Genomic DNA, 14,672 nt, shown 5'->3' on the forward strand with positions numbered 1-14,672 from the left:
TAGTTTCAAATTGCTGTCGGTATTCCTGAACGGTGCCTGTCTGACGCAGTTGTATCAAACTGTGCATCTGATCTTCAAACTCTTCCGGTCCAAATTCTGCTTCCACAGCTGCCCGGAAATTCTGCCAAGTGAGCATGGGGTGCGTCTGCTTCTGTGCTTGATACCACATTGCGGCCATGCCTTCCATATACAACGAGGCTGTGGTCACCCAGCTGTGTTGCGGCACTTGGTAGAGCTCAAAGTAGGACACACATCGATCCAGCCAAATCCGTGGAGCATCCCCTTCAAACTTTGGGAAATCATGTTCGGGTGGCTTGGCATAGTGCTCATGGGAACGCTCCTGCGAGGTGGCTGTCTGGTGTGACAGCAACGGCGGTCCATGGTTGACCAAACGAGCGAACGGCAGCTGGGCTGCGCCAACGGTGTACAGCGGCGGTGCAGGGGGTGGTGCGGTTCTGTTGAGGGTAGAGAGCAGAGGAACACCAGGGTCCCCAGGCGGTGTAGGTGGCGAAGGCGATGGCGCAGAGGAGCCCGCGAGGTTGGTGACGACGCCCACGGCGGACAGATCCCCAACATCGCCCGCGGTGGCCGGATCCCCTTGCGCAGAAGATTTGCGCGCCTCATCGACGTCGGCCTGTGTGAGGTCGATTTGCTTGGTGAGATGCTTGAGCTCGCTGGCAACTTGTTCGTTGAAGGCGCGCTGCAACTCGAAACGCTCATCGGCGGTGGCCTGGTGGGCATCGAGGCGGCGGAGAACCGTCTCGACCAGGCTGTGGAGCTTGTCGATGTTTTCCCCCATAGCGGTGATGAGGTAGCGAGTCTGGGCCGAAGGTTTCGACGATGGCGCCGTGATCTCACTCCGAATCAGACCTAACCCCGGGTTGGATTTCGCGCTGTTCGCCGGAGCAAACTGCACCTCCCCGGTGGATGTTACAGGTCGATCAAGAGGGTCAGAGATTGGGGCGCGCGGTGGTGGGGGAAAAGAAAATTTGAAGCTCTGATTACCAACTGTAATACCCCGGCGGCGAGCTAGGGTTCGATAGGGAAGGGGAAAGGGGGAGGAGATCAGAGAAGAGAGGGTAGGTGAGGACGAAGGGGAGAGGAAGATAGTTCTGATCTCATTCAACTTAGCGATTCCATCGATTACACTGGACTAAGTAGCTGAGCACCACGGGCCGAGGACCACGGCCTTGCTCTCACACACGCTCACACTTACATGGGCCTCAGCCCAGGGAACCCACGACGCACAACGTGCACCAGGAACACTTCAGGTTCAGGTAGCTGACGGTACTGAACCTGAAGGTGTGACACATAACATAAAAAAATACAAAGAAAACAGAGGAAATAAAAGTGGGTGGTTCAATACTGTGTAGCCATTCATTGATAGATCTATAAATTCAACAGACACAAAGGGCGGTACAACTTCAGCACACAAATGCAAATGGACTATACTAACAATTCAGTAGTACCATTAGCTAACTGGTAATTACTAGTACAAATGCCCGTGCGTTGTAACGGGTGTAGAAACCCGCAAAACCTTATCCATGTGATATTATGCACCATAGTTTATAGTCAATTATAATAAAAAATTGTAATAAAGTTAGATTAATTATTGTTTTTCAGAGTCTGAAGTTTGGATGCTAAAAAACCCTCTTAGCGTTCTTTATCTGATGGAAGATTAATACAGAATAGTTTGTGAATCATTTTTATTTATTACTTTTTGAAAAACACAAATATTTATTTGTTTTTAAAACTGAATGTTTTATTAAAACTCGGATGTTTTTTAGGGAGAACATTATTTGAACGTTTTAAAATATTCTGAATACTTCTTGTTTTTGCAAACATTTGGAAATGCATATTTTTTTTTCAAAAAAATGTATTTTTTAGGAAATTTTGATCATTTTTTAAAAGCTTGAATATATATAAAACTATGCACATTTTTTAAACTAATTTTACTATGTTGACTTTTATCGAGAGATTTTGTCGCTTGGTTGGGAAGATTCTTTTTATTATTTTTCATTATTTAGGCTTGCCAATAAAAAGCACTTCACGTACACACTTTACTTACTCTTTTTTTCTATATATATAAAAAAGACACGCACACAATTCTCTAGATTTCTTTCCGTACCGGCAAAGGCTTCTTTAGCGCGGAGGTCGCTCCGGATGATCTTGAAACCCAAAATTTCTACGAATAATAACATGAGATCCAGGCACATCTGGGAACAATTACAGCACCAATTCAGACAGAGCACTCATTAACCCTCATCGGATGGAGGCTGGGGCACTTGAAGCTGACGACGTACTCTGGGAGGATCCTCGTGTTCATGTCCTTTCCCCAAACAACATACCACTGTGGGTTCTGCTTGTTGTCGATGGCACTGTCGTAATTGTCACTGCTTGGGTGGAGCTTGGAGGACCCGGCTGGGATGACCTCTGGTCGGCCCATCAGAACACGGCACAGCACAATATGCGCCTCGTCGTTCTCATCTGCATTTGCTAGCATTGCGCTGCACAAAAATGATTTCATACTCGTTAGTTCCTTTATGCACTGCTTCACAGAACATTCAGAACATATTTCATCACCCGGACTCTAGGTAGCAGGAAACATGATTTAGTTTTGCTCATATTCCTCCCTTCCACAAACCATTGCCCACTCAAAATTACTGCATTCATAGATAAACTACTACTGTCGTTCATGCAAATTTGTCTCCCCCTAATTTTCGAGCTACGAGTATGAATCAAGATATAGAAACCAAAGGCTAAAATAACATTGAATCAATTATATTATGGGACGGAGGGATAATATGAATGCAATTTGGAACAGATCCTGAATTGGTAACTGTGTCGGATAAATTATCCTACAGCTATATGCCTATATTCATGCTTGCCGTCGATCAAAATCACAAATTCAGAACTCTGACCTGACTTCGCATAAGGAGACTGAGGTGGACGTTATCGCCGCGCGCGCGATGGCCAAGGACCCGGCTCTTTGTCCTGCCGAAACCGTGCTCCACCGCCGCAGCCACGTCCGCCGACGGAGCGCCATACCACGCGAACTTGGCATTGACCACGTCGGCGCCACGCGCAGCTGCTAGGAGCTGGCCCTGCATCTGGAACGCCCTGGACCGGGGACCCCGTGTGACCTTGTGCACCGCCGTGATCGCCGCGCCACCGCCTACCCGTGGGCTATCCCGCTGAGGAAGAGCTTCTTGACAAGTGACAACCTGGTACAACTTGTCCATCTCCATCAGCCTCACCGCCCTGGCCCTAGCTCCGCGGGCCGCCTTTCTCAAAGATGATTCTATTGCTATATGAGCACATAGATCATGGTCGGTCAATGTATAGTCTGCAAAAAAAACAAATAACTTAATAATATATATAATACGAAAGTATACATAATAAATAAAACAAATACCTTGTGGGAGATAATCATATGTCTCATCAACTTTGAACTCTTTATTTGAATCTGGTTCCTTGACATCATGTAAATAAAAACAGGAGATAATATTGAGCTAGATGGTGATGGAGGTGATGGCAATGGATCATGATCTATCTGATTATCTGATACCGGCACAATCGATTCAAAACATTCAGAAATCGGAGAAGGTGCTGACATTGTTGGTGACATTGGTGATGGCTCCATAACACCTAATTCAGAAATCTTTGCTTTTTTTGAAGGTCGGATATCCAAATCCTCTGCAGTGTTCAGTTCAGCGATGTCATCTATTTCCTGCAGTTACAACATAAATAAAAGGTAAGCCTCAAACCGTTAGTTCCTTCGTAGAATATTTCAGATTGTGCAAAGATAGAATCAACATTGAATTTTAACAAACATGGAGCAAACAGAATAGGCTACTGTTGCCACCACCAAGGGAAGCACACGGCTTACACATAAATATATTTGGTATTTTATATGATGCAAAACTAATCTCGAGCACTGATTTACTCATTGACAAAAAACTATCTAAAAGATCAGTACCACCTTTTTTGTTCATTTCCTGACTGATGTGTATCATCTCTGAATATTTAATACTACCTTGTCCACCACAAATTCTCTAGTAGAAAATAACCAACAGTATATAGATATACAAATTACAATTAGCACAAATAGATTCTCAACTATATATATTGGTAATCACCCTTCATAATTTTAAGTCTTTACAATTCATGTGTGTATCAGTATCATCCGAAAACAGATCAAACAATACCCTGTGCACTTCAACCATAAGAGAAACAAAAATTTATGAAATACATATGCCACCTGAGAATTGATGATGATATTCTAGAATAGCTGTTGTCTATGTATGACAAACCAGTAATAATAATAAATCAACTACAGCAGCAGATGTTTGCACAAAAAACATGTATAAAAATTATGCAATTTGCATGGGGAAAACTTACATTGTGCACGTCGGTATCATCGAGACGCCTTTGGCACCTGCATGCGCACAAACAACAGAGACATCAAAACCAATCATCCTACACTTCAACAACAACATTATACTTTGCACGGAATTCTATCTATGAATGCCAAAATTCAGAATCAGCATGGCGCACACGGGCTCGCCAGGAATCCACTGGGCTGAACAAAAGAATGGAAACTGAACCGAGTGTGTGCGCACTCAGATTTATATTGGATTCTAAATTATGTGTCATTTTTCATGTTTGCATTTCAGTGCAACGCTTACAATCAAGATGCTTCTACTATTCAGCATGATTTCGCATGAATCTTTGTGTCAGTTGTGTTTGACTTGTATTGAAACATCTGATGTCATGATCATGAGTTCAAAACTTGGCAGTATCTGTGTCACTCAACATAACAGGAGCTCTTTCTTTTGGCAAGATGTACTGAAACATTGAGTAAGGAAAGAGTGATGAAAATTTGAAAAGCAGAGAGGATTATGCCCCATGACCAAAAGAATAACAAATTCTTCAAGAAGGATTAACCAGATCAAATCTGGAATAATCAACAGAGAATTGAAACTGAAACCAAGGTGCTGATCAACTAAGCAGAACCAAGAATATCTTCCAATCAACAAGATTCAGGAAACAGAGGCAGACATGAGTATTTAAGAGTTTAATTTTATCTAATTTGATTTAGAGGACCTGAAACAACATGCACTTTACAACAAAAATTGGACTGGTCTCTCATGTCTAATATTATAGTATAGATTGATTGACGCTCTTGCCTAACATGCTGAATTCTACACATGAAAAAGCATCACCTCGAGGGTCAATGCTAGACATGAAAAAGCATCACCTCGAGGGTCAATTCTAGACATGAAAAAGCATCACCTAGAGGGTCTGAAAATTAGCTACACCGAACCAGCAGTATCATCACTTAGCAGACCTTTTCATTTCTACAAGATTTTGGACCTATTTTATCCCTGTTTTATGCGTTCATATGTCATTAACAACTACAAAACTACAAACAACATAAATAATGCATGAAGAAATAAACACATGCAAGTATTTCACATACATCTCCAGAATACAAGCATCTAGGCAAGTACCTGCAACTGAATTGCCCGATACATCCTAAACATATCCTGCTGTGGCATGTCAAAAAGCATAAATTTTGGGGCATCGTATTGTCCAATGACTCTTCTCTTGTGGATTTTTTTGGCCCAAGGGGTGGGCATTGTGACCTGGACAAACACAAACTAGATTATGTTCCGTAAACCCAGATGCTCAGCACCTTCTGCTAGGATTACTGAAGCAGAATCTGCCGGTGACTATTTATGAACATGGAGAAGTCCTGATACACGATCTAATTTTAGATTTTTCCCAGTCATACTTGGGGATCGATCTTCTGTCTCAGGCTCATCCTTCTTCATATGTATTGCTTTCACCAATATCCTTGTTCTTGGTTCTGGAGTCATCCCTCTCGACTTCATTGTCGTGTAATATTGCAAAGCCTGGTCCAGCTGCCCCTGGGAGTGAAGTCCATGAACCAGAATAGTAAATGATCGCTGATCTGGACCTGATCCATTCCTCTCCATCTCCTCCCATATTTGTTGTACCCCCTTCTCATATTTCATACTGACATAAAGGTTCAATATTAAGTTATACGTGTCAGAGTCCAACTTACAACCTGATTCCTCCATCCTCTGGATCAAATTCATAACATCTCTCGGTTTCTCAGTTGTCTTCAGAATGTAGGTGTATGTCATGTTGTTTGGAGAGCATCCCTTCTCCATATCATCCAAAAGCTCATAAACTTTTTCCGTCCGCCTTATCTTACAGAAGTGTTTGATCAAAGTGTTGTAGGTAGCCACATCTGCTTGACAACCACGGTCATTCATCTCACCAAAAATCTTAAGTGCTTCTGGAATCTTTTTCTTGAAGCACAATTGGTCAATGATACAGTTGCAAATTGCCACGTCGGGATTGATTCCCTTCTCCCACATACTTGTGAATAGTTTCACAGCCGTACTAAGTTTGCCAGCTTTGGTTAGTGCATTTATGAACGTACCATATGTGAACAGGTCCGGCTTAAGCTTAGATGCAATGATCTCGTTCCAAACCCTTTTAGCATCAGCCAGGCTTCCCTTGACACACCAACCATTAAGAATGATGTTCCAGCTCTTTATGACAGGAGGGAACTCATCTTTCTTCTGGAGAAAGAGGGCCTCAGCCTCCTCGACGTGCTTGTACCGACAAAGCGACATCAGAAGTATCTGGAATCCAACCAAGTTGACCTCAAAACCCATAATCCTTCCTCTTGTAGAATACCTCGATCGCTTCTTGCACCTTGTGCGCCCCTGCATACCGGTTCAACAGGACAGCAAACATCCTGTTCGTTACGACCAACCCACGGCGTTGTTCAGGAATCTTATCGAAGAGCTGTCTCATAAGCCTGACCTTCTTCATCCGCCCAAGGATGTCGAGCATCTCAGTGTACGTCCTTGGGCCGTGCTCATACGAAGGCAGCCCAGCTGCCCAATTGAAGAACAATAGCGCGACCTGCCAATTGGACCTCTGCTTCTGGAGGACTTTCAGAACAACGTCCTCGTCCATCTCATCAGCAAACTGAAAAAGGTCTTTGCCGAGGTCAGCATCGGCAGCACAGGACTTGAGAACTCTCAGAACTTCACCGACGCGGGCATCCAGGGAATCCTCCAAAGCGCTGGTGTGGCAAAGCCTTGGAGATCCGAGAACATATCCTCTTGGAACAATGCTTGGGTGGAAGCGTGGAGGCAAGGCTGCATCAGGAAGCACCTCCAACGCATTCTGTCGAACAGTCTGCGTGCGCGAACCAAGGACAGCGAGCCACCTAGGAACTGCGCATGGACAATGTTTGAGTTAGCATCTCTCCGGAGATTTCAGAGCATGGCACTTCGCTTCTGTGGTACCAATGAAGAAACAGGTGGGGTGGATACGAAGCGTACCGGGGACGGGGGGTTTTGTCCTGAAGGCTGCGGCGAGGACGGCGTAGGCCGACGCCGGCGGCATCTTTCCTGCCGGAGGCAAAGAGGCGAAAGCGCACACAGGAGCAGTGGCGGAGCTTGAAAGAAATCTCTGGAGGGGCAAAGCTGTAAAGAAAAACCAAATACAAAATCAGACGAATACAGCAAGTTAGATATTGCAAATATCGAGAAACTTAGACAATTATATTGATCTTCTCCACAGTAGCCTTACAAAATACATTTCTAATTTTAGTTATATATATAACATACTCCATAACAAAAGGAACTATACCAAAATACCATTTAACCATGGAGCATTCGGTTCACTACAGCAACACTGCACTATAGACTAGCTTTTCGTTTTTTTACACCCTTAAAGTGCATAAGAACATCTTCATAGCTGTACTTCTCTGTGATTTCACTCTCTATTTTTACTAGCAAGCTATTGGCTAGATAATCATCTTCCATGGTATTACGTAGCCTTGTCTTAATGATCCTCAAAGTTGAGAATGCTCGCTCGACACTTGCTGTAGAAACTGGAAGCGTCAGAAGCAATCGCAACAATCGATCAATCAAATTGTAGATAGAATGTCTCCCTGTCTCAAAGAGATATCGACAAAGATTTGTTAAGGTTGACACATTTTTCAACTCTTTATCATTGGAGGCATCCACAACAAAGTGTTTTGGTTGCTGCTCCAATCCATAGATTTCCTGTTGGGTGAAATCTGCTGGATAATATTTCTTGACTATCTCACAAATATCATCAGCTTTGAAAGATCTGAATTTATTTTTAGGGATCAGGGTAGCACTAGTGGTCAATAGATCCAGTACCTTGTCATTGAACCTGAATTCTAATTCATGTAGCTGGGTATCAAGTGTTGCACGGAATACTTCCACCCGGAACATTTTCCATTCAGTACAAAATGCAACTGAATAAATACATGACGAGATGACCTAATTAGCATAATTGAACTTCAGAATCAGAATACATGACGATGCTCTTAGAATCAGAATAACAAATGGGTATTTATGCATTGAGATATTTTGGCTACATGACGAACTTTTCCTCAACTAAGGTGAAATACATGACGAACTCCAACTGAATAAATACCCCAACTTTTCCTCAAATAAGGTGAAATAAACTTCAGAATCAGAATAATTGAACTTCCTACAATTTGCAGAGGCGAGATATAGACAGAGATCCAACGAGGGCAGCTGCTCACCGGCTCGCGGAGGCACTACAGGGAAGGAGGCCGGAGTGGAGGAGCGGATGCAGCAGCGGCTAGCCCTAGCTGGCCGCCCGCCAGCGTCCAGCGGTCACCCCCACGCGGCCGCGCCGGCAAGCCGCAGCGGCCGGACGCCGGTGCCCCACCCCCACGCTGAGGCGTCCGCGGTCGCAGGGCAGGCGGCAGGTCAAAGGGGATTGGGTCGCTGCTCGCTGGATTCGTTCGTCTACAGAGCTCCAGGCAACGAAGACTAGTAGTAGTTGATACATGGGCCTTCTCGTTGTGGGCTTTATGTAATACATAGGGGTAGTAAAAAAATCGTTTTCGCTGGGGGGCGATGGCCCAGGTTCGCCCCCACGTAGCTCCGTCGTTGCACACGAGGCCGCACGGCAGTCTTGCTCCTAAATCTGAGAATGGTTACATAACTCAACCATAACTAAACCATACCTGTATGTGTATCCCTCTAAACCAAACTTGAACCATAACCATTTAATATTGTTTTCAGCCCAACCAAACCCAAACCCAATATGTTTTTCACCCAAACCAGTTTAAAACTAGTACATAACCATGGGTTTAAACCCAATACAAAACCGTTTTCAACTTCAGTTGAACAGTGAAACAATACAACTTCAGTTGAACAGTTAAACAATACAACTTCAGTTGAACAGTGAGACAATACAGAAGACACTCTGCACACAGCAGGACACTCTATCAGATCTTAACTTTTTCAGAATTGAGAAGCATAATGGTATGTTCATGTTGAATATAAGATGATCTCAAACCTTAAATGGGTTCAGCTAGCTCAGATTTCTATACTGGCTGAACCATAACAGAGGAAGGTTGATATTCCTCTCTTAATTAACTCTTTCTTCTCTTCTTTAAAGATCAAACAAACGAAAGGGATAAAATTCAGCAAAAAACATGAAACTAAAACATGTTCTCTGTTGAATCAAAAACTGCACATGCTCTCCACTCAAATTCAGCAAAAAAATGAGCTGATGCACAAGATGAGCAGAGAGGGATAGGATGGACCTGAACTGCTGATGCACAAGTATGCTAGCAAGAGAAATTTGAATGAAAATTCCATTTGAGTGGGCAAACAGTTTCATGCTACTGATTTCATAACAAAAATTGTGGGCAAACAGTTTCATGCTACTGATCTCATAACAAAAATTACATTATTGAATGGTTCAAATTGTAGAGCACACTGCATGGGAACAAAGACACTTATGAACAAAGACATGCCTCAAATTTCAACAGAACACTACTCTGCTAGCTAAGCTAGTCAATTCACAAAAATATAAGCATGCTGGAATAGTAGTACTAGTCATATACATGACACATCGTGCAACAAGATCTAAAATGAATAATTCTGGGCTAGAAGAAAAATATGTAACACCTAACAAAACAGTACATGATGTTATAGTAGCAGTACAAACACTATTATAGAGGCAGAACACCTATTTATACGCCTAAACAGACTAAGATTTTGTAGCAAGATACTCCCTCTGTCCCATAATATAAGAGCATTTTTTACACTATTATATTATGGGACGGAGGGAGTAGATGGCAGCACAGTTGACCTCAAAGGCAGTAAGAAATTTCTTCATCTTATCATTGGTCTGAGAAAAAAGATGCATTCCTGAGAAACAAGACAGTGTACAAGAGCTTATGGTGCCAGAGTTGAAGAGTAATCACACGGTCTGCAGATTAGCCAAAGTGCTACCTGCTGCTGCTAAATCGACACTAAATCTACCTGCTGCTGCATCATTTTTTTTGACACCCCAGCCCAACCGTTTGTAGCTTACAAGAAGAAGAAGAATCACTGGCTACAAAACTAGTAAAGTGCCTGAATGTTCATGTTCAAAAATAATGCAGCTTCAGACTTGGCACAGAAGAGTACTGAATCTACACTAAAAAGACAGAATTAAAAGAGTTGGACTTCAGCTCACCGGAGCAGCGCGGAAGCCGCCGCCTCGTGGTCGCGGAGGGGCGGACGCGGAGCAGCTCTGGCGGGTGGCGGCGGTGGCTGCAGGAACGGCGCTCTGCGTCGGTGAGCCACGGCCGGCAGCGACAAGTACAGGGCGGGGTGGGCGCGACCACGCCTGAGGCCCTGACTGGCAGAGGAGCAGCTGGCAAGTTTCTGCCCGCGAGGACGACGTAGAGGAGCAGCCGGCCGTGAGGACGAAGCAGAGGAGCAGCCGGCGGCGCCGATCGAGGGAGAGGAGCAGCCGCCGCGGATGCCGGGAGCCCTGCTCACGAAGGGGATGGGAGGGTCGCGGGCCTACCCGCCGGCCATCTCGCGGGCGAGGGTCGCGGGCCTACCCGCCGGCCATCTCGCGGGCGACGGCCGCGTCTGGGAGCGCCGGCTCAGGCGACGGCCACGTCGGGGAGTGGCGCTGCGGCGGCGGCGTGCTGCGACCTAGCTCGGAGTGCGGGAGCCGGGAACAAGACGGAGATGGAGGTGGGGCTCTACTGGGCTTACTCCGGGCCGAGAACCGGTTCAGACCTATAGTTTGCACCCATATTAGACCAAACTTTTTAAACCCATAAGGCTGGTCATAGTGGGGTAACATAAGTAGTATCATGCGCTTGGGACTCGCAAACATGCTTATGTGGCAGAAAATCAAAGAAGAAAGAGAGGGTTAGAGTAACATAGATAGATACCGTATTATGTTAAATGCTATGCTACTTTGTGTCATGCATGACAATAAATAAGCTCATATATGATACTACTATATGATATTATGCACTATAAAGGTAGTATCATACACTAGTATCATATGCATGATACTAGTATATGATACTACCCGCTATGAGTAGCCTAACCAACTATACCCGATTTGGTTTTTCTGTGGACCCAAACTAAACTAAACTAAGAAAAAACTCAGTCCAAAAAAACCTGAACTGATCGAAACCTGAATAAAAACCAAACCATTTTACCTGGTTTTTTCAAAACCGTTCTCAGATTTACTTGCTCCGAGTAGAATCCGGCGCCGCCTCGCCTCGTCGGTCGTGATTTACCAGCGGCAGGGCCGCGTGCAAGGTGGGCAGTGAAAAATTTACAATGCTTATTTTTTTCCTCCACGTCACGATGTTAGGGAGCAAAGAGGGTGCGGCTATTGTTAAGGGAAAACCCTATACGACGCTCTTTACGGCCTGGCTGGGCCGGGCTTGGGCCGGGCCTAAAAAGCCCACGGCAGAAAACTGAGGCCCAGGCCCTCTTAGGCCCTACCATCGGGCCTACTTTTCAAGCCCAAGCCCGGCCCATCTGGTAAAAAGACCTGAAAAGCCCTTAGGGCTTAGGGCCGTGGGCCGGGCCTCTTCCTTAAAATGCCAATATGCCAAGCCCAAGCCCGTCCAGGCCAGGCCCTGCTGATGGGCTCAAAACTCAGGCCCAAGCCTGGCCCATGGACAAGCCCATCGGGCCTAGGCCCTGGATTTAGGACCGGGCCTGGGTGGGCCGACAAGGCCAGGCGGGAGATGGCCAGGACTACTTTGCATCAAAATGTCGTGCAAACATACATACACATGGCGAGACGAGCGATTACATGGGTCGGCCCGTTTGCGCGTTTCATTGATCCTGGTTTTGGGAACCTTCTAGAAGTTCCCAAACGGTCCAGGTGTGGTTTTTTTTTCTGTTGTTTCTTTTGTTTTGTTCGGTTTTCCATTATTTTTCCAATTTACATTTTTCTATTTTTCTTTTTCTTGTTTTTAGTTATCTGATTCTTGTTTCGTTATATTTTTTTTCATTTTTCCCTTTTTATTTCCTTTTCATTTTTAATTCCTTTTCTTCTCATTTTTTGTAACTATTTCTTTTCAGAATTTCAAATTTTTCGAAAATGCAAAAACTGTTTGGAATATCAAAAAATGTTCCTATTTTTTTGTTCACAATTCAAAAAAATCGTGATATTTAAAAAATGTCTACCTTCCAAAACAGGTTCATAACTTAGAAGACAATCATGTTTCCAAATTTTGTTCGCAAATTCAGAAACTGTTCCTTTTTTCAAATTTAGTTCACAAATTCGGAAAATGATGTCAAATTTCAAATAATGTTTGCTTTTCTCAAAAAAAATTTATAGAGTTTCAATTTTTTTCACAGATGCAAAAAATGTTCCCTTTTGTCCAAAATGTTCATGTTTAAAAAAAATCCTTTTTCAAACTTTTTTCAGAAATTCAGAATAAATCACAATTTTAAATGTGTTTGCAAATTCAAAAAAAATCAAATTTTTTGTCAAAACTTGTTCGTGTTTGTGAGAAAAATGGAATTAAAAAATGTTCATGTTTCTTAAAATTTGTACAGTAATTCAAACATTCTTCCCGTTTTGAAATTTGGTTACAAACCCAAAATTTGGGCATTTAAAAAAAACTTGTTTATGTTCTTTAAAATTTTGTTTGGAATCCTTTTAAAAAAGTATTCAGATTTTTCATGAAATGATTGAAAAAAAAGGTAAACTATTGGGATCTGCCGATGTAGTTTGTTCTAAAGTATTTGGTGCTGCACACACATCACTAGAGCTGACAATGTGGAGTGGTTAGGTACGTGCGTTCATCAGAGGTTGGTCCTGAGTTTGAATTCGAGCCGGTGTGCATTATTTTTGTGGTGTTTTTTTACACTGCTTGTTACTCGTGCGTAGGCCGGCCCAGGCGAGGCTACCATGTGCGAAGCCTTGCCTGTCTGCCGTATGCGGCAGATAGGTGGTCCCATTGTCAACAAACGAAGGATCACTCCTTTAGGAGACTCCAAACCGTCATTTGGGTGTGTTGTGAGCGCGTCACAGTCGTCGTCACATGTCGCGCTCTGCACGCTCCCATTTATTTTATTTTATTTTCTTCACACGTTTTCAGCTTTGTAGATGGATTTTTTCATGTTTTTCTTTCATTTTCGGTTTTTCATCGGTTGTTCTTAGCTTTTGGACAAAAAAATCCACGAAAAAGCGCATCTTTTTTGTTTGCACGGTTTGCTTTCGCCAGAGGCTCGAATTTGCTTCCGCGAGAAGCATAGCCGTGCCTCTCAAAAATGAAAAAAATGCATTTTCTTTTTTTCGCAAGAGGCACAGTTTTTTTCGCGAGAGGCACGACCGTGCCTCTCAGAAAAGGAAATAAATGTGTTTTATTTTTTCCCTTCCGCGAGAGGCTCGGTTGCTTCCACAAGAGAAATGGATTTGCTTTCACGAGAGAAACGGCCGTGCCTCTCGGAAACGAAAAAGAGTTTTTTTCCTTCCCTGAGAGGCATGGGTTTACTTCTCGTGGAGGCACAGATTTGCTTCCGTGAGAGGTCTTTCGGAAAAGGAAAAAAATGTGCTCCCGGTTATTTTTTGGCCGCTTTTTCATGAAAAATATTCGTCAAAAAACTATCAACAAGAGATCTAGTTTTAAAGATCTTGACGCGAGGAATCCAACGGTGAAACCATTCAAGATTTGAACGAATTGCTTAAGAGATAAAACGTTTTGAAAAACAGATCTACGAAAAAAAGAAAATTTTCAGGTTGCAATAAGTGACGCACATGTAGTGCGCCATTTTGTCGCAACCTTGAGAGGTGTGAGTGATCTTCGGAAGAAGTACTCCTTAATTAGTGATTTCCCCACGAGCGCTATGTTTCACATTAAGCAAGATGGTAGCGGCTCTGGCGTCGAGCCCTACAGTGTCAAGCCGGCCCACCAGAGCATTTTTTTCTGAAAAAATAGAGTAAAATATGCGTGCGCGCGAGGGATCGAAAGTGGGATCTACCCACTACGCCAGCATTTCGAACAGGTGTCTACTACATAGGGCGCAACCTACTGAAAGTAAACAACGCCGAGTTTTTTCTTGTTTGTTTTCTTTTCCTGTTTTTACTAAAAAATCTTTTTTTCTTCATTTCTATTCAGTTTTCTTCTGGTTTTTTATTTTCCCCTTTTATTTTGTTTTTAATTTGTTTTTAATTTTCTTCTCCATTTTTATTTTTTATTGTTTCTATCATTTTTTCTTTTCTTAATCCATCTTTTTGTTTTATTTTTATATTTTTTCTTCTTCGTTTTTTTTGTATTCATTCTTTTC

General features: G+C 43.4%; 1 protein-coding gene and 1 pseudogene across 1 annotated transcript; both read right to left on the minus strand.

Annotated features, from left to right (window-relative positions):
• Positions 1–2,059: 2,059 nt before the first annotated feature.
• On the minus strand, positions 2,060–11,101 carry LOC109770246 (putative pentatricopeptide repeat-containing protein At3g15200; annotated as a pseudogene).
• On the minus strand, positions 7,752–8,315 carry LOC141026650 (uncharacterized). Its single transcript, XM_073503491.1, has one exon. The coding sequence runs from the start codon at positions 8,313–8,315 to the stop codon at positions 7,752–7,754; it is 564 nt and encodes a 187-aa protein (XP_073359592.1).
• Positions 11,102–14,672: the final 3,571 nt, after the last annotated feature.

This window comes from Aegilops tauschii, chromosome 7 (genome assembly GCF_002575655.3).
Source record: "Aegilops tauschii subsp. strangulata cultivar AL8/78 chromosome 7, Aet v6.0, whole genome shotgun sequence".
Classification (NCBI taxonomy): Eukaryota; Viridiplantae; Streptophyta; class Magnoliopsida; order Poales; family Poaceae; genus Aegilops; species Aegilops tauschii.

What these genes read in the sequence shown, in the direction of transcription:
- LOC141026650 (XM_073503491.1), bottom strand. Translation starts at nt 8,315, where the DNA reads ATGTTCCGGGTGGAAGTATTCCGTGCAACACTTGATACCCAGCTACAT.